Below are 19,728 nucleotides of genomic sequence, written 5' to 3' on the forward strand. Positions count from 1 at the left end.
TGGGGGACTAAGTTCGAGATCCTTTATTTTCACAATAGTTGTATTTACCGAAAATTGCACATCTATAGCAATATTTATGGATAAATGGTTTAAAGGTGAGTGAAGGAACCTTCCGTGTTATAGCAATAGAGAAGATGAGCAGGTTGTGATTGGTGTGGCATAAATTGCAGCTTTTTTATTTTTTAATATATTTGTTTCTTATCTCCTTTTCTTTCCTTGTTTTTTTAATCCTATATTGATCTAGGACATATTTAATTAGGGGAGTTGGACTGGAAATGAGAATGGGTGATTCTTATTTTCCTTCTATTTTAAGAAGAAATAGGAATATCCCAATTACTCAAAATCCAATTCTTACTTTTTGAAAGTACTCATATTCCATTTCAATTTAGATTTTCTGTCACAAACCAAATGCATCGGGGGTATGGCCATTCTGATCCAATCTATTTTGATTTCGATTCCAATTCTGATTCCGGCTGCAAGTCAAACACATTTTAATTCTTCCCGCATGAACTATATTAACAGATTAACTTAATGATGATTATAATATTGATAGCATGCCTATCATGTAACTTTTCAAGTCCATCTGTTTATAACTCTTGTAATAATACCATATATAATGCATCAGTACCGGAAAAAAATAATACACGTCATGGGCCAAGTTTATCATGTAACCTCATCTCCGTTAAAAAAGCTCATCTCTCGCACAATATCAAATTCCTAGTCATTGCATGATGTACTCATCTTCCAGATTTATTTGCAAGACTGGGCCTCAAAATAAAAGGAAAAGATATTGTGTGGGGATGAAGAAGGTTCCAATCAAAATATTAACTGGGAAAGGGATAAAGGAACCACCAGAAACGCAAGCTTGCCCTCCTTGTCGGATTAAAGTAAATACCAAAGCGATGCGGCCTTCGCTGTCCCTTCTGTTCTCTCCCTTTCTTCCGCCCCCCCACGCAAGCGACGGGTGTCGATCAATGCCTCCGTTTAAATCTATGGGCCCTTTCGATGCCCGGCCATATAGAAGCCAATTGGTGTTCCCGGATGGGGCCCATATAGCCTAATCTCATGGTTGCATCAGCATTAACAGAAACCTCCTTTTTTTTTTTTATTGAGAGTACCAACGGAAAACCTCATTGAGACCTAGAGATGAAACTAAACATTTGAATTTGACAAGACTGTTAGTAGTGAGGTGGGAAACCTAATGCAATTATTTCCATCATAGGAAATAATTGTCGGCACATCTTAGTGAATAATGCATATCCATGTTTAGAAATAAGATGAGTCGTTACACCGACATTTGGTTAGAAGAGCTCTCCGTCATGCTGCCTGAGGAGGCCTGTGAGAGCAAGATATCTCAGAATCTAGTGGTTCGAGTTCTTGTGGAGCCAAAACAGGAACCGAGGAACAATGACAGCTGACGTACCAAATTTATAACAATGAAGGCTTGGTGGTTTAGATAACAAAGCTCAACGTCATGAGAATTAGGTGGAGAGGCTGATTAAATGAACGGATATAAGGCCAAACAGTGTGGGTGGGTGGGGTTGTTAGGGCATCGCCTCCTTGGAAAGTCCGCAGGGACACGCGTCTTGCAAGTCTACGCTGTAATGGGACCTCTGCTTTATAGTAAGTTACCCCCCTTCGCCACAAACAGGGATAATTTTTTTAAAAACTAGTAGACTACCATAAGATGAATGAGACTACAAATTAGATGGCCTCCTATGCGGCCGAGCATTTTGGTAATGTATTATGGACCGACTTGGCACCGATACCAAAGGCATTCTTCTAGTATTTCATTTTTTGATTTTTTTGGATGTGTTTATACTAGAATAGTATGAATCATCACTCTTAGCCAAAAAAAAAATAATAATAATAAGAAAGAGCAATTATTCTTGAATGTCTAATTTTAACATTATCCAGCAAGCCTAATAAATTTTAACTTGCTTGCTGAGAGTTAGCTTAGTCTTGCATCATGGTTCTTGTACTATTTATTCTCCACTCTTGTCTTTCATAATTATTGATGAATTATCACAGGTGCTAGTTTGCATGGTTTTCTAGTGGGTCCTCCAAAAAAAGAGAAAGGAAAAAAGAGAAAAAAAAAGCAAGGCACCTCATGCTGATGATGTGGGGCTATCTAAAGGCTGGGATCATGGCTTGACATTAGTATATCTTTATTCAATTTTTCAAGGAAAACTATTCTTTTATAATGTCACCTATCCATAGTTACATTGGATGAGCAATTAATTGACAAGGCAAAGATTCAGCGCTATGCAATGGAAGCTTCATTTTTTGCAACAAGGTTGGGTGGGATGGCCGATTAACATTGAAAATCTTCTTTAAAAGCATGATGCTAGTTTAGGTGTTTCATTAATGTATTAGAATGATCATTATATATGAAACACAAGTTTCAAAGATTTGTGTGTGATGCATAATGCAGTGGGCCTAACCAATCTTGTGACCACTAAATTTAGTTGGGCATTTTTCTTGGATCAATAAGATATTATTCTTAGGCAGATTTTTTAGTTGCTTGTTTATTCAGCTCCTCCCCTCCCCTCCCTACAAGTGTGTAGGGTTTTGTGCGCCACTTGTAAAGCTCCAAAACCTAATTCCATGAATTGCAAAACATTTTATAGTTTTGTTTTATAGTTTTAATATTTTATTATAGTTTTACTCAAAAAAAGAAAACATATCTTCATGCTATGAAGGAGCCTTATAAAACCTACTAAATAAATTGATTGATTGACTCAAGGTTTCGTTTGGCTCTAAAAATAAGTGGCTGCATTTGTTTCATTTGCTTAAATTAACAATATATAAATATTACATAAAATTATCAAAAGGCCATGTTGAGCACTTTAACCACAAGCAGACCTCTTCAGTTATATTAAGGCAAGTTATTCGCAATGGATGCCATCGATCAAATTTTGGCCATCATCTAGCTTCTTGAGATTAAATGACATTGTTATTGTTGTCTTAATTTCTTCAATTCCGCAATCTAGCACTTTCTTTTTTTTTTCATGAAATACTATGAATTACTATAAAATTAGTTATATCCACTAATATATAATAAAAAAAGGCTTCGAGGTAGATTTCTTATTGCCGGCTTTAGAAGTTGGAATCTTACTGTAGATCCAATATCGGAAAAAAGAAAAAGGAAAACGCCCCTCTTCATCTCCATATCTTATTTTCTACATTCTTTGTTTTCTTAAAAAGAAGACGCATGATCTAGACTCTATGCTTTTCTCTAGAGTCCAAAAATTCCACCTTTCGGAATTTAAAAAATAATAGACGCACATATATAATTTTATAATTGACTCAACTCTTTTTCTAGAGGAATACTTTGTCCATGCCGAACTCTAGTAATAATATAACTTGGCGAATTCGCATGACCAAACTTCAATTTTGTGCCACTTGGTAGTGGTCCCTAAATGATAAATTTCTATTGAAAGAGTGAAAATATAGTGATAAAACTATTTTTTTTTATATGCATAAAACAACTATAACAATCATAGTTTACATTCTCATAGAATGAGGGAATTACTCCTCATTCATTTGGTATTGCTTTACCCAAAACCTACACCCTTCCTATGTATTCTTGCGCAATATGTGATCTATTTAGTTTCACTACATAATTATACATCCTTGAAAATAGTTACTAATTACTACCAGTTTTTATCATAATTTTCGTGCTGCAATCTATCGGTGGGAGTTAGGCATGTGGCAAATAGCCACACATTCAATAAAGCTTGGCCCTATAAAAAGTGCAAGGTCTCATTGGGAATTTTTTTTTTTTAGAAACATATTTCTCCCTGCAGCAATGAATTGTCTATATCAAATTTAAAAAATTTATAAGATTCTGACATAAAAATTCCAATAGTAATAATTCCATAACATTAAGTAAATATTAATGCAAGACAATGCCTTTAAATTATTAAAAATTTCATACACAATATCTTTTTATTACATAAATTAAGATCAAAATAAAATAAAAAGACCACTTTAAACATAAACTCTTCGGCATTCAACTCACAACACTATTTTTTGATATTTTGAAAATAATATAAAGATGAACAGCGAGCTAACAACTCACAAGATTAGAGCCGACCCAACTCTTAGGCAAATGAGGCGATCGACTAAGGCTCCGGTCTAAAGAAGGCTTACTGAATGAAAAGCCTCAAAGATAAAATAAAAAGAAAAAAAAAACTCTTTTTGGTGAGTTCGTCTTAGACCGATCAACCATAAAAAAAAAACCCTCAAACACAAAACAACAAAAAAAAAGAAAGCTTCTCTTAGTAAGTTCGCCTTACATCCTCAAATGCATTGGGCCGCTTCCGAGCAAAATACGTCGGCAGCTATACATATAATAATAATAATAATATCGTTACCTGTATAAATCCTTGTTATCCTTCATATGGAGGTGCACCACATCAATCAACAATGGCCGTTTGTTCTATAGATACTGTTTATCAAGCTTTTGACGATGCACCACTATGTAAATGAATGATTGTGATTGCTATGATGCACCATCCCACGGTCCACGTAGCGTATGATGTAATTTCTCGTAGCAGGCTCCTTTTCAGTCAAACTTTTGAATTTTCAAACCTCTGCGGCGCAAAGGAGTGGGAATCGCCAGATTTAGTCTGCCTCGTTACCCGTGACGTTTTAGTTTTCTTGTTTTCCTTCTATTTACCAAAACCGGTTGCATCGCGCGTTTCAACGCCGCTTCTCATTATCCCGACTTTACACGTATTCCGAGAAAGAAAGAGTAGTATTGCTATAAATAGGAAAAATAAAAAGCAAAAAACCCGAGTGGTGGTTGGATTACGTTTTCACGGGGGAGTGGGCCCCAACATAATGAATTCGCTTTCTTTCCCTCGCGCATCGAACCGCCCTGCGGCCCTGCTCCCTGTCCACGCTTCCCGGGTCCCCTGCTTCACCCCTTCTCTCACTCTCTCTCCTTCTTGCTCTTACCGCGATTGAGTAGTATCAGCTCTTTTCCCGCGGAAGAGAAATAGATACGTGAACATTAAGGAAAAGGATGTAGATTAGTAAGAAAGGATTACAGAGATATATAAATATTACAATCAGTAGACAAATCGTCTGACCTCCATTTCTCTTTTCTCTGTTCTCCCTCCTCTCCCTCTTCCTGCTCTCTATTTTTGTTCTCTGTTCCCTTTCGAAGTACGGAGGTGTATACTGCATATAGAAGGAAAAAGGAGAGTAAGGGAGAACCCATTGGCTGGTAAATGGGTTCCGAGGGAGTAATGAGCGGAGGCGGCCGCTGGCTGTCGGCGGTTCTGATGGTGGCGCTAATGGTGGCATTCCTCTCTTTGGGGGATGCCGCCGTGTCCTACGACCACAAGGCTGTCATCATCAACGGGCAGCGGAGGATCCTCATCTCCGGCTCCATTCACTACCCCAGGAGCACTCCTGATGTGAGCCCTGTTCAAGTTTTTGCTCTTTTGGGGAATGTGGCTCCTTGGTGCCTCACATTTTGGCTGTTTTGGAACTTTTCTGCCCTTTTTTCTTGCGTTTTTGATGTAAAAATTTGATTTTGCTCTTTTGGGTGGTGTCCAGATGTGGCCGGATCTTATCCAGAAGGCCAAAGTTGGAGGCTTGGATGTCATACAGACTTATGTGTTCTGGAACGCGCACGAGCCCTCCCCTGGCCAGGTTTGGAACTCATAGAACCTTTCACCCCCTCCCCTCCTTCTAAAAATTTAAAATTTCTCCTTTATCAATATATTTTTTTCTTTCGTTTTGGCTGAGAGTGTTATTTGTCGGGAATAATTTTTTTCTTTTCTGTTGTATTTTTGGCAGTATTATTTTGAGGGGAGGTATGACCTTGTTCGCTTCATCAAACTGGTGAAGCAGGCCGGCCTCTACGTTCATCTTCGAATTGGCCCCTATGTTTGTGCGGAATGGAATTTTGGGTATAGCTTTATTGCCATTTTTTTTTTCTTTGGTAAATAGCTGTAGATCAGGACTTGTATGCAATACATTGGAATCTAAGGTAATGCCTTGTTTATAATCTTCTACGTGTATGACAGGGGATTTCCTATTTGGCTCAAATATGTCCCTGGAATCAGCTTCAGGACAGACAATGGCCCTTTCAAGGTAAGAATTTTATCAACAAAAAAAAAAAATCCGTTTTTGCTAGTTAAAACCATATACCCGTTGTGTTTTCACTTGGTTGCTTATCATTGAACAATCAACGTGGCCTTCAAAAAGGCGGCAATGGAGAAATTCACAGGGAAGATTGTCTCCATGATGAAGGCTGAAGGGCTGTTTGAATGGCAGGGTGGTCCAATTATCCTCTCTCAGGTATCTCCAATCCTGCCTTGAGGTCCTGCATTGTTTTATTTTTCCTATTTGCACCAAATAAGAGAAAAATGATGGATTTGGAGAACTGATGGATTTCTACTGAGTGCTCTCTGTTTTCTGCTTCTGTATTTAAATTGTGCAGATTGAGAATGAGTTTGGGCCGATGGAATATAATGGTGGAGCCCCTGCAAAGGTTTATGCGAACTGGGCTGCTCAAATGGCCGTCGGTCTGAAAACTGGTGTGCCATGGGTCATGTGCAAACAAGAAGATGCCCCTGATCCAGTGGTAAGCTCTCAGCCATCATTTCTTCCTCAGTTGTGGATTCCTCATCTATGACACCCTTATTCCATGCGTACGAAATATCACCAACCGCAAGTATACATGCCTTTCAATTTCACGCACTGCACTTTTTTCTACTTTTATGCCATTGTATATGACTCGAGCTTTGGTGTTCCATCCGTTGCCCTGTTTTATTCGCACATCAATTTTTATGGTTTATGTGGACTGTCATACCGACTCAAGTGATGTTGTTGGTTTTCTATTCTGTATGTATTCATTGCATCTGTAACTCTGATAACCAAATATGAGGCTGAGAATCTGAATTTTACTGGAGATCGTTCTATATCTTTTAATTTACAAGTCAATGTTTAGTTACTTCTTAATTGTTTTTCTTCCCTATACCTACCATAACCATTTGTTGAAACTTGGCAGATAAATACCTGCAATGGCTTTTACTGCGATGATTTTTCTCCAAACAAGCCTTATAAACCCATGATCTGGACCGAAGCTTGGACTGGCTGGTATTTCCTCTAGCTGCTGATTCTCCTCAACTTTTTTTTTTTTTTTTTCTATTGAGGAAATATTCTCCTTGGATGTGCAATGTTTTTTTCTTCTGATTTCATCTGTGATTCATACAGCATCAGTCATTCAGGAGCCTTTGTTAATCTAGTTGTACTTTTTCAAATTTGTTTTTGATTGCAGGTTCACAGCTTTTGGAGGTCCAGTTCCCCACCGACCGGTTGAGGACTTGGCCTTCGCTGTTGCACGGTTTATACAGAAAGGTGGATCATTCATCAACTATTATATGGTGAGAATTAATATTTCAAACCAGTTGGTTAAATTTGTAGCACCTTACTCTCTGAAGCAAAACAATTCATATGTTTCCATTACCTCCAGTATCATGGTGGAACGAACTTTGGTCGAACAGCTGGTGGCCCTTTCATTGCAACTAGCTATGAATATGATGCTCCAATTGATGAATATGGTATGCAGAACTTGCTTTCCTATTCTATATGCACATTTGTTATTACTTGTTTTCAGAATCATCTTTCTGCAGTTTGGGTGAAATCATCCTATCAGATATCAAATATAAGCTGTTTATAAATTTCTTGCTTTCCATATTTACATGTTTATTACTTTTCGCTGAAACTTTCCAGTTAATGGTGCAACACTCTTACTTCAACAAGATGTGATGCTTATGCCTGTTGAATGGATTGTTGTCGAGAAATAACAATATATTTCTATACTTCTAGAGCAATTCTGTTTATCCTCATAAAGCTAGTATATCCGATTAATCAACAGAACATTTCTTTTATATCTATAGACGAGCTTCCTTGGAGTTACCCAAATACCGTATTGTTGTCCTAAACAAGATTAATGTGAGGGTGTCTGACACTGCATATTTTCAGTTATGCTCTGGTTCAAGTCCGATTACATAGACTCTTTTCCTTAGCTGGTAATGACTTCACCGTTCTCTTTCCCAGGTCTTTTAAGAGAACCAAAATGGGGCCATTTGAGAGACATGCATAAAGCTATCAAAATGTGCGAATCAGCTTTGGTTTCGGGTGATCCTACAGCAACGTCACTTGGAAGTTATCAAGAGGTTTATTTCTTATGCCCTTCTGCACCAACAAAACTATTCAAGTAGTTCCGAGCTAACTCCACTATTATTTTGTCTCCAGGCACATGTTTTCCGGTCAAAGTCAGGAGTTTGTGCTGCATTCCTTGCCAATTATAACCCTAGTTCTTATGGAAGGGTAACTTTCAATGGAATTCACTATGATCTTCCACCTTGGTCCATCAGCATACTCCCTGACTGCAAAACTGCAGTTTTCAATACTGCCAGGGTGAGAAAGAATTAAGATAATTGAGTCATTGTGCTTATGTTCAAATTCCTTCTGTTGCACAACGGACGCACATCTCTCTCATAAAATTCCACCTTTTTGTCCTGAAAGAGTTCATATCATGGAATGTGTTTGGTTCTGTAGAAAAGTATTTTGGTCTGCCTTGTCGATTTGGCTGAAAACTGGCTCTAGGTTCTGCTCACTAATTCATTTAGAAATTTGGACTTGTGATTTACAGGATGCTTTTACATGGTCATTGTGCAGGTCGGAGCTCAATCCTCGCACATGAAAATGGAACGGGTTGGAGGGTTTTCTTGGAAGTCATATAATGAAGAGATCAACTCCCTTGATGCAGACGCATTCACAAAAGATGGACTGATTGAGCAGATAAGTATAACATGGGATCGTTCAGACTACCTGTGGTACACAACATAGTGAGTAGCTAATTTTTCATTACCTTCTTCGAAACCTTCATGAGCAGCTCTTATTCTGTTAATGCTAGACTAAACATCTCTTTGCCTACCTCAACTATGTTCTTATTTCAGCATCAACATAGGCCAGGACGAACAATTTCTGAAAAATGGCAAGTATCCAGTCCTCAGTGTGCTATCAGCTGGTCATGGTATGCATGTTTTCATCAATGGACAGCCGGCAGGTAGATAGCTCTGGTCTATAGAGAATATTCATACAACTACTGGTCATTGAAAAATAAACCTATTCTTTGCTGAAGTCCAGTCCTTACTTGAAAAGAGTACTTCTGCTTTTTTAATTTGGCAGGCAATGTTTATGGTAGTCTAAACAGTCCAAAGCTGACATATAGTGGAAATGTCAAGTTGTGGGCAGGCAGCAACAAGATCTCCATTCTAAGTGTAGCTGTTGGGCTCCCTGTAAGTTGTTGTGTTTTATCTGAATCTGTCTACGACCATCAAAATTTCACAAAATTTGATGACTTCATTTTTGCTTTTCTGATTTGTTTTAGAATGTTGGGGACCATTTTGAGACATGGAACGCTGGTGTTCTTGGTCCGGTAACCTTGGATGGTCTTAACGAGGGAGAGAGAGATCTTTCAAGGCAGAAATGGACCTACCAGGTTAGCCAACTTACTGTAGTTTCTTAAATGGTGCTATACATTACAACTCTAACTTTCATAACTTCATGCAGATTGGTTTGAAAGGAGAAGCCCTGAGCCTTCATTCGCTCAGTGGAAGTTCTACTGTTGAATGGGGAGACACATCTAATATGCAGCCGTTAACATGGTACAAGGTAGGGTCTGCAGTCAATTCAGCTGTTGTTCATTTCATATGAAGTTTTTCCTTCCTCGTTAGCCAAAAAAAAAAAAAAAAATTTTTTTCATTTATGTCGAAGATAAAAGAAATTTCTCTTCTGTTGACAACTTGACATTGTTGTGATGTTTGTACCTTTCAGACTTTCTTCAATGCACCAGCTGGGAATGAGCCATTGGCTTTGGATATGAGGAGCATGGGGAAAGGTCAAATATGGATTAATGGGGAGAGCATTGGTCGGTATTGGCCTGGCAATAAGGCTTATGGTTCTTGTGGTGTTTGTGATTACCGCGGAACATACGATGAGAAAAAATGTCAAACCAATTGTGGGGAGCCCTCTCAAAGATGGTGAGTGATCAGTCTCCCAGCAATATGATAGCAGGTATGCAAAAGTCACATGCTTATGAAATCAAACTGAAAGATTTGCCCTTACAAACCTCAGGTACCATGTTCCGCGCTCTTGGCTAAACCCAACCGGGAACCTGTTGGTTGTGCTTGAAGAGTGGGGTGGTGACCCAACTGGAATTTCTATGGTAAAAAGAAAAGTTGGAAGTGTCTGTGCTGAAATTTCTGAATGGCAGCCTTCGTTTAATAACTGGAAAACCAAAGGCAATGGTAGACCAAAAGCGCATTTGTCTTGTCCTACTGGACAGCAGATGACAAGCATAAAATTTGCTAGCTTTGGCACTCCACAAGGGGCATGCGGAAGTTTTTCAGAAGGAAGCTGTCATGCCTTCCATTCATATGATATTTTCCAGAAGGTAAATATCTCTGTCGTACACATCCTGAATCTCCATGAATTCAATGTTGAGGCAATTTTTGAATTCGGTACATCGATGCATTTGCATGATTTACTTTTGCATTTGTTCTCTGATATCTTCTAGAACTTAACACAGGAGAGTCTGTCGCAGAAGTGTATTGGCCAGCAACGGTGCTCAGTCCCTGTTGTTTCTGAAATGTTTGGAGGAGACCCATGCCCTGGAACTATGAAGAAGCTTGCGGTTGAGGCCATCTGCGAACAGTTGCCTGCAAAATATTGATCAAGTTAAAACAAAGAAGATGATACCATATTCTTCTTTGTTATATATATAAGTTTACAGAATAATAGAGTTTCATCTCAATTGTAGACAGTCGAAGTCCGGAGGCTATTACTATTGGCTATTGGTGGAGTTGCAGAAACTGCGACACACGGACAAGTAAGGTATTGCCTGTTTAAGTTGGAGGATAAAATAATCAATATACATAGCCCAGATTATAGGGATGGCTAGTCATCAATAAAGAAAAGATTGGAGGGGCTTGGCATGGGGTGCACAAGTGACCCTACATATATTATGAGTCCATATGCATACTCTAAGCAACTGAAGGCTTAGGCTCATACTGTTGGTTTGCAAGTGATAGGGTCATTATTTAAGCAATTCAAAGGGCTCGGTTAGACTGGTGTCTTTCAATCTTGTAAGAACAAACCATTGTGTTACGCTTCATACTGTTGAAATTTGTAAGAGTGCCGATCCATAATAAATTATAATTGTTTCATTTCCTTTTTGTCGCACTACATTTTTTTTTTTGGTACATATTTCTCTCGCTACTTTGAAGATCTCTATTGGGTTCGTATGTGCTCCTGTGAAGGCTCAACGGATTAAGTAATTACAAATTTTTTCCTTGGATGTTACAGAAATTTTCATAAAGATATCCTGTACATACAGGATTCTTTTTTAGATCGGTCCTGAAAGGAGATGGAAGGCTGGAATGCAAGGTAAAGCCCGAAAGATTCGACTGCTGAAAGTGTAGTTGCACTGATGGGCATACCAAAAATAAGGTACAAAATATCTAGAGAGAAAGATACCTATTGTAAAAAAATATAATATATATAAATAAATCTATTTCATTTTATCAGTTTAAGCTTTTGAGACAAGTAGTGATTTCAACATGGTGTCAGGATCTCTGCTCTGATACTATGTTGAAATTACTACATTCTATCAACTTAAGCTTTTGGAACAAGTGGTGATTTCAACACCAGTGGCTGTTGTGCAAAAAATATTAAAAAGGATCAGGTAAGTTCTAGTTGAGGTAGAGGGGTGCTCATTTATGATGTGACTTCAAGAAGCCTTCAAGGAATTTGTTGTGGTAGGTTAGATGTCACTCTGTTCATGACCCTACAGCAGAGGTTGGGCTATCACAGACATTTCCTAAGTCCAAAAAAATAAAAAGAGTGTAGCTAGAAGTAAGCAAGCATGAGGTTATTTACCACGCCAGGACCACCACAAGCTGTCGCAAAGTATATATGTTTTTAGGGACCACTGGCTTATGGTATATATATATATATATATATATACTGATGTTGCAACCCAACGTCATTTCTGAATTTTGAACTGAATTATCAGAGGGGGGGCTCCATACCAAATAAAAGCACAACGCCGGCCTTCTTTTGGTGGTTGAGAAATCAAGAAAAAGTGTACATTAATGAATGCAAGGAGGGTGGTGGGGAGATCTCTCTCTTCTTTACTCCCTCAAGGCTTCGGCCGTGGAGTGCTCCATGGCCGTAATGTTAGCGAGGGGAAGGTTTGGTAGCCCGTAGCTTTCCAAGAATCCATGCAACTTAGCCATTTTGAATGCCCTTCCAAACAGAAAATAAAAAGGCAACCGACTTAGTACGACTCCATAATAGTGGTAGTTGGTGCCAAGGTGGATTTTTTTGTACTTATACATTTTTATCTATTTTCTTCATGTTTTTGGATGCCCGCCCCCCCATAATACAAACACCAGAAAACAAATAAAAACTAAGAAGGCTGTTCTTTTTTTTTTTTTAATGAAAAACTGCTGAAAATGTTCATTAAAAACTTCATGCTATCAGACGTAGATGTGATTCTAAATACTCTCTCTCTCTCCACACGCGCACACATACACATCATGCACGTGCGTGCATGCACACAAATAGATCATTTGAAGAGCACTGGACATGGCTAGACTAAGAGTAAAGACTACAGAGTTTACATATGATATGATATGATAAATTGAATTTCCTTCATCTAGTAGTTAATCGAGTACAAACGCTCAAAGCGTTTCTAGGCAGCGTTTGCCGTTTGAATGTGGCTCAACTAGACAATTGAAATCTGGAGCAGGTGCATTTCATAAGGCTGGAGTGGCCCAATGTCAATTCAGCCTGCTAATAAGTGGGCTCGTCATAAATGTGGTATGGGTTATTTCTCAATTCTCATAGGTCAGCACACCGGCCTGGCAGAATTGGTGTGCCTATTAATTTTCAAATGCTATTATTTAAACTCTTAAACTAGACCCGGTTCTTCAAAAATTAGAATTAATATATCTTAAAATATATCCTAGTTTGTCATGGTCCGTTACGATCTTCTTTATATCCCTTCAATGAATTCATCGTAGTCCCGCAACATACGAATATAGATTAGTCTACACAGAAAAAAGGTCCATCCCTCAAGTCTCATATCAGTTCATGCTGCACTTATCTGTTTCTAGATTTGATGGAAGATTTTATTCATGAAATATGCTTGCTCCAAAAACCTTACTATAGTCAAATATATTGAAATCATTAACTGACTGGGGCAAGCCTTGAATCAGATCATTGTTACCCATTCTGCAGGGATCACCAACTAAATTAGTCAACACATTAATTCTAACCCCATTTAAATATCAAAACGTTTTGTTCTATTTATTTCCTCTTTGTAGCTTCTGTACAGAAAGTTCATGGGAAGGAAGTTGGTGTTGTTCATACAAGGCTCTGCACTTGCTAATAAGCTGCCCAACCAATTTGTCATGCTGATGAAGTTATGCTTAAACATCAGCAAATTTGATGGATTTTGAGTCGGCAGATATAAATTTAAGTGAAAAATGTCACTGAGGACTTGCTTGGATAGTATCACCCCTTGCCATGGGGGATTGAATGAAATAATCTCATGTGCCAATTTTGAACTAGTTTTGGTGTTGATTTACCAAAACACTTCAAACTTGGGAGCTACCTCTGCCCAAGGTAGTTATTATAATACAAGTTTTCTATGAAGTGGAAGCTGAATTAGTCTCTTTAATGCAAGTGCCGAGACTAGTTGACCCAGATGTTGTAGTAAATTGGAGTGCCGGGGCAACAACATTGCGGATTGGCTCACCAGAAGGACTGCAAGCTTACAGCATGATTTCTTGTGGGATTCTAAGCTACCTGATGATTCCATAGTGTACAATTTCCAAGATAATGTTAATCCTTTTTCCTGCCAAAAAAAAAGAAAAAGAAAAAGAAAATGCCGGAACTATTTCAAACTCCAGTAAATATAAACACCGCAGTAGAACTAGCCTCGGCAAGTTGCTTACCGGGACTAATTGTTTAGGGGCCTGAACCTATTCAAACTGGAGTATAGCGCCTTGGTGTTAGTTGAACTAGTATCGGCACTTTGGTTGCCGACACCAGTTCACCTGCATATTTTAAACCTGAGTATAACCCCCCTTTCTGTAGCTGAACTCCTTGACTCTAATTGGTTGCCGAGAACAGTTGACTCTAACTTTTCCACACTTGGGTTGCCGGAAGCAATTTAAACTAGAGTATAAACCCTTGCCATGCAGTTGAACTAGTTCCGGTAACCAAGTTGCCGGGACTACTGTTCAATAATGGAGCGGTCTGTTGCACTACTAATAGCCTGACAGGCTTGCTAATATATATATGAGTTATGGACGTGCACCTTAGAACAAAACATTTTGATTGAAATGGCTCAAAGTAAAGCTTCTTGGAGATATTATTTGCTTCATGGGCATGGGAGGTTGCATGGAAAAAGAAATAAAAATATTGAGATGTGTCATTAGCTTAAGATCCACTGTCAACTGCGACGCATACAAACAAATGAGCAATGGCTGGAAGATATATATATTGTCATCTCCATAGCTTTTAGGTTAATTGATTGACTAATGGATGCCGAAAGAATTAAGAAATTGCTGAACTACTATATATTTCTAATCAAAACTTCAAATGAATCTGCCAATCAGAATTTGGATTTATATTAATAAGATGTTTTCTTTTTTATGGAAGCCAACTATTATTTATTGAGCGATCAATTTGCTTAGCCAACTATTAAACTGCATATGATGCAAATTCTTGTGTATTTGGTAATCACATATCAAATACAACGGGTTTTCCTATTCCTATACATTGTCTTTTTTTTTTTTCCTTTTCTTTTTCTGTTACCTAGCATGGTCTCATCTATCACTCTATCTGAATCAACACATTAGTTGTAAAAACTGATCCTACAACATAGATAATGAGTCGACTCAGAAAAAAAAAGCATGGATAGTAACTACATGGTTTGATCAGTGAAGGAATTAATAGTCTGATCTTTTGTTATTCATATGGCAGGTAATAAGAAGATATGTTTGTTTGTTTGTTTTTTTTTTTTTTGATGATACAGGGAGGCTAAAAGGAGCCACCTAGCTTTTATTAATAAAGATAAAAGAATTTACATTTTAGAAGAGAGAACAAGATCAGTTAGAAAGACAAAGGGATGAATAATAAGAACCTGAATGAAATTCAGACAACTGGATGAGAGTAAGAAATATTCTTGATTTTGTTCCAAATTCTTCTGAAAGCTGGTAACATTTTTTTATTGCATAGAATAGAACATTCATTGAAATTATGAAGACTAGTATAAGCAATAGAAGTGGCAGAGGATTGCTTATTAAGAAAAATCCGAGCATCTCTCCTTCTAGACAACCCAGATCATTGTCACGGATCGACAACATGAGAATAATAGGCTGAAATATGTTCTAACAACATGATAAATACGTTCTTTCAACCCAAATAGAATGTCCTTGGAATGAATGCAAGAACCACTAAGAACTTGAAAGTTGGCATATATCTGGAGGGAAGATTCGAAGGATGATCACTGTTTTGCCACGTTTCCCTTTTTCTGTGGCATTTTGGATGAAAGGTACCAGAAGGAGTATGACATATTTCTGTTTCATTGTTAGATGGGAAATAGAAGAGATAAGTACTCTGGCCAAATAAAACATTGTTGCCTCAGTCATGATCATGTGGATGGGCCAACAAAAAAGAGATCTCCTCTATGTCATGAAGAAGCTAAGATTTGGATCAAAAACAGTTCATATGTTGAGTAGGGAAGTTTAATAGAAGTAGGATTTGGGTTCATCTTGAGCTGGTTCGTTAGTGTGAGTTACACTTTTGATAGACTTGGATTCACATATTGTTCCAGTGAAGGCACAACCGAGTGGGTCTTTGGACTAGCAACCTAGGAGCACTCTCCATTTTGCACTCTCAAATACCTTTTTGCTGATGAAATATTAGGATCTACCATTGGTCGTAAGATTGCAAACCTGCTAAAGAAATCTAGATCAAATCAACCTAAATTTCTACGAAGTAGTTAAGTAGTTAAATCTAAAGATTATGGCAGCTGACAAGTTTGGCAGGGTGGGCTCACGACACTACAGCACTAATGGTGACCACATAATTATTATTTTATCCTTGGCATTCAACCTGATATGTACCAGTAACTTTTGAGCATTTGATTTCATATATTTGCTAGAATGATTTATTAATTTTTTTTTCAAAAGAAACCAGACAAACAAACATGGTTTTTATATTAACCACTCCACTAAAGTAACAAGAGAACAATAGATGGTAAGATGCTCTCCATGGACTGTTAACTCAAAACAACTATTGTAACAAAAACAGAAACCATAGACTATAAATATCACTCTAGTATTTGGAAAATACTACCTCACGAATTACAAGTGCATGATACCACCATAAACTTTAGGAGGAAGATTTTCTTATTCAGTAGCAACTGCAAGTCTAGTCCTGTTACTGTAATCACACAAGCATCTCCTTTATATTTTGAAACCTAGCGACCTTGTCTGAAAATTTAGTGGTGGAATAGTAATTGAGGTAGTCTTGGAAACGGTAGCCGCTCGGATAAAGAAGTCTGGAAGCCGGAGAAATGACAGCATTACCTCCGGGATTATAGAATGTAGCAATCGATAACCGGCTTCCATTTTTCTCAGCAAGGACTCGGTGACGAACACTCTTGTAAGTACCATTGCTCACCACCTCCACTTGATCACCTAGGTTCACAAAGATTCTGTAACCTTCTGTTGGAGGTATCGCCACCCACTCCCCATCTTTTAAAAACTCGAGACCTGGGACCTTGTCATCCTGGAGCAATAGGATGATTCCACCAGCATCGGTGTGGCTTCGGAGCCCCATTACCATCTCTGGCTGAGAGCATTTTGGGTACTTTGCCACCTTTGTCCCGACAAACGGCTCCGAGAATGCCTTCTTCAAGTAGTCCTTCTCCAGCCCAAGGTTCTCGCTCAGAAGTTCTGCAAGCCTTTCAGCCAGCTTGATCATTTGTGCAACATATTCCTGCATTGCTTCACTGCACGAACAAGTGGATCGTTAAAACGAAAGTTCTATTACGTTGACCAATAAGAATAAGCTGGCTTTTTTCCCGGAAGGGGGATTTAGAGTTTTTAGTAGTACAATTTTATTTTTAATCCTGACTTATTTCTGAGATGCATCAATCTGTTAGGTTGTAGAATGTGTCTCCTGTTATCTTATGGGAAAAATAGAGCTCTGGGTACGACCAGAGACTCACCGAAGTAGTTCAGGAATGTCGTTGACGTTCGAGTCTGGTTGATGGCGATAAAAGAAGCCGCACTCCCAGTCAACATCAGAGGCTTTGATATTAGGCCCCAACTCTTTTGCCCGCTCTGAACTGTAGAAGCTTTCCTTCATGCTCCTCTCGTAGTGCTGGTTCACCAGTCCCTTGACCTTATCCATCAATTCTTCATCAATCCCATGGTTATCGATCTGCCATCCAGTCATCGATGCAAAATTATCACAGAATGACTGTAAAAACGTAAAAAAGAAAACAGAAAGTTCCACTTCTCTCTCACTTACCCAGAAGAACCCCCACTTCTCGCATGCCTCGTGGAGAAGTGACATTGTTTTGCTCTTCCTTTCTCCCTCCATCTCTCCTAGGTTGATTACTGGGATCTCCATTCCTCCAACGCTGCCTGGTAGCTCAAGAGATATTCTAACTCAGTAGCCACGCTTCTCAAGCCAACTTTGCGCACTTAGCAGGCACACCCCAAAGCCATATTTATAGGAGCCAATATCGTAAGAATAACTGGGAGTAGGAACGAAGCGGTAGTGTTGAGGGGACATGCACTTTGCTTTGACTAGGGTAATATGGCATTGCAATGATGTCCTGGTACTTTTCACCATGGACGTGTGACCTGGATTTTTTTTTTAAAAAAAACCATTTTTTGTCCGATTTCTTTGAAATCAATCCAAGTGTTCGCCTTAGCTTACTCTTCCCATGCATGTGCACTGTTCTTTGTCTATACTCTCAGAAAATGGATCGGTGGCTGCCATTTGAACGGGAATTTCGTAAACCTAATCCATGCACTACGCTTTTCCTCCCAATGTTTGTTCCTTGACTTGTCCTACTCAATAATTTACCTCTCTAATTAATCCTCGGAGTCCTTATTGCAAACGTCCAGGGGAAGACCAAGAACTTCCTTCCAATGTTGTTGACTGCACCCACCTGAAACTCTGACGCTCAGATGTAATAATGGCCCATGTCGCGTTGCTTCTCCTTTTATTTTCACCTGGGATTGTGCTTTTGTCATTGGATTTCGTTAAGCCGTGCAAATCTCAAAGTTCCCCCTTAGATTCTGAAGTTGAGAGCACCGCTCGAAAACTTAAATATTAATGCTAGCTCTTACCTGCTGGGACCTATCGGCTGAAGGCAATCAGATATAATAGATGGATTCAACTTCAAGTTATTGTTTTCTTTTTTAATGAGTACGTATAGAGTTTCTTGCCGCTTTCAGTATTGCTCGGTGCCGCTTGTCGGCGACTGAAATTATCATAGATCTTGCTGCTTTTGCCAAGATCCAAATATCAGTTCCCATGTTTCATCATCAGCACTAATCGACATTGACTTAAGTTGCTCTTTTTTCCTTCTCTTACGCAAGCAGTTCGATGTCAATTCAATCGTTCGGACAAGAAACTCATTGGCAATTAGCAGGGATCAATCCTGGACAGACAGCGCCAACGCCGACTGTAAGCAAACCAACAAAAGTCCTTCATCATCAGCACTAATCGTCATTGACTTAAGTTGCTTTTTTTTCCTTCTCTTACGCAAGCAGTTCGATGTCAATTCAATCGTTCGGACAAGAAACTCATTGGCAATAAACTGGTGGTCAATACTAGACAGCACCAACACCCACTGTAAGCAAACCAACAAAAGTCCTTCAACTTCCGTGGTTCATTGCTATTCTGCGGTTTGACATCTGTCCAGTCACCTACCAAGCCTGCGTTTCCGTCGATAGTGGCGGTTTAAGCTCCGTGGCAGATAGAAGTGGGCTAATTTGGTCCAAGAAAGCAAGAGATGAAACTTAAAAGAGCGTTTAATAACCCAATAGGATCACCACGGTGATCTAAATACTACGATGATTTAATCCTCAGTTATCTAAGATCAATATATTTGATAGGCCATATATGATCGAGTGATTAAAATTTTTTGGGTATTCATGAGTAACTTGTTTGGTATGGTTTGGAGATTCAAGATCACCGACTACATAATGCCACAAATACTCTTGATATGCCTTAGATGATTTTTTTTATGTATTTTAAATTCTCATGAATCAAAAATTTAAGTCAATATGTTAATTTCAATAATAGCTCCATAATTTTGTCACATATTTTACTTTTAGTATCCCTTATCATATATTTATTAATCATATAAAATATATTATAATAAAATATTAATATATTTATCGATATTTTAATTATTAATATATTCTATAAAAATATATTTATTACTTCTGTAAATTATTAATCTTATAAAGATATATTATTTTTTATTATAGAATTAATATTTTTATTTATACTTATAATAGATTTTTTAAGACTAATGATTATTTTGATTAAAAAATAAGGTAAATAGGAGTAATATATTAAATATTTTAATTA

The 19,728-nt window shown here is 38.2% G+C and overlaps 2 protein-coding genes across 4 annotated transcripts; one reads left to right on the plus strand and one right to left on the minus strand.

Annotated features, from left to right (window-relative positions):
• The first annotated feature begins 4,898 nt into the window (after window positions 1-4,898).
• Window positions 4,899-11,262, plus strand: LOC103718637 (beta-galactosidase-like). 3 transcript variants are annotated; one of them, XM_026809089.2, is made up of 19 exons: window positions 4,899-5,429; window positions 5,572-5,667; window positions 5,815-5,927; window positions 6,045-6,111; window positions 6,226-6,318; window positions 6,461-6,604; window positions 7,031-7,119; window positions 7,301-7,406; window positions 7,496-7,583; window positions 8,083-8,201; window positions 8,281-8,445; window positions 8,707-8,876; window positions 8,988-9,097; window positions 9,220-9,329; window positions 9,422-9,532; window positions 9,604-9,705; window positions 9,868-10,073; window positions 10,168-10,486; window positions 10,610-11,262. In XM_026809089.2, the coding sequence occupies exons 1-19, from the start codon at window positions 5,241-5,243 to the stop codon at window positions 10,763-10,765; spliced, it is 2,553 nt and encodes an 850-aa protein (XP_026664890.2). In that variant the 5' UTR covers window positions 4,899-5,240; the 3' UTR covers window positions 10,766-11,262. The 3 variants fall into 3 exon arrangements, with proteins under 3 accessions (XP_026664890.2, XP_008805774.2, XP_008805772.2); XM_008807552.4 differs by having other exon boundaries at window positions 4,900-5,429; window positions 10,637-11,262; XM_008807550.4 differs by having other exon boundaries at window positions 4,903-5,429; window positions 10,622-11,262.
• A 5,031-nt stretch (window positions 11,263-16,293) lies between these two features.
• On the minus strand, window positions 16,294-17,826 carry LOC103718638 (1-aminocyclopropane-1-carboxylate oxidase 1-like). The gene is made up of 3 exons (XM_008807553.2): window positions 17,647-17,826; window positions 17,342-17,556; window positions 16,294-17,122 (listed from the first exon to the last, which is right to left on the minus strand). Exons 1-3 carry the CDS (start codon window positions 17,746-17,748, stop codon window positions 16,558-16,560), a joined length of 882 nt encoding a protein of 293 aa, XP_008805775.2. The 5' UTR covers window positions 17,749-17,826; the 3' UTR covers window positions 16,294-16,557.
• Window positions 17,827-19,728: the final 1,902 nt, after the last annotated feature.

The sequence above is a fragment of the Phoenix dactylifera genome, chromosome 8, assembly GCF_009389715.1.
Source record: "Phoenix dactylifera cultivar Barhee BC4 chromosome 8, palm_55x_up_171113_PBpolish2nd_filt_p, whole genome shotgun sequence".
In the NCBI taxonomy this organism is placed as follows: Eukaryota; Viridiplantae; Streptophyta; class Magnoliopsida; order Arecales; family Arecaceae; genus Phoenix; species Phoenix dactylifera.

Bases quoted from the DNA above. Each gene is read 5' to 3' on its own strand.
- LOC103718637 (XM_026809089.2), top strand. From the start codon at position 5,241: ATGGGTTCCGAGGGAGTAATGAGCGGAGGCGGCCGCTGGCTGTCGGCG. The intron at 5,668-5,814 runs GTTTGGAACTCA...TATTTTTGGCAG, and splicing joins ACGAGCCCTCCCCTGGCCAG to TATTATTTTGAGGGGAGGTA. The intron at 10,487-10,609 runs GTAAATATCTCT...GATATCTTCTAG, and splicing joins CATATGATATTTTCCAGAAG to AACTTAACACAGGAGAGTCT.
- LOC103718638 (XM_008807553.2), bottom strand. From the start codon at position 17,748: ATGGAGATCCCAGTAATCAACCTAGGAGAGATGGAGGGAGAAAGGAAG. The intron at 17,557-17,646 runs GTAAGTGAGAGA...ACTGGATGGCAG, and splicing joins AGAAGTGGGGGTTCTTCTGG to ATCGATAACCATGGGATTGA. The intron at 17,123-17,341 runs GTGAGTCTCTGG...TTGTTCGTGCAG, and splicing joins GACATTCCTGAACTACTTCG to TGAAGCAATGCAGGAATATG.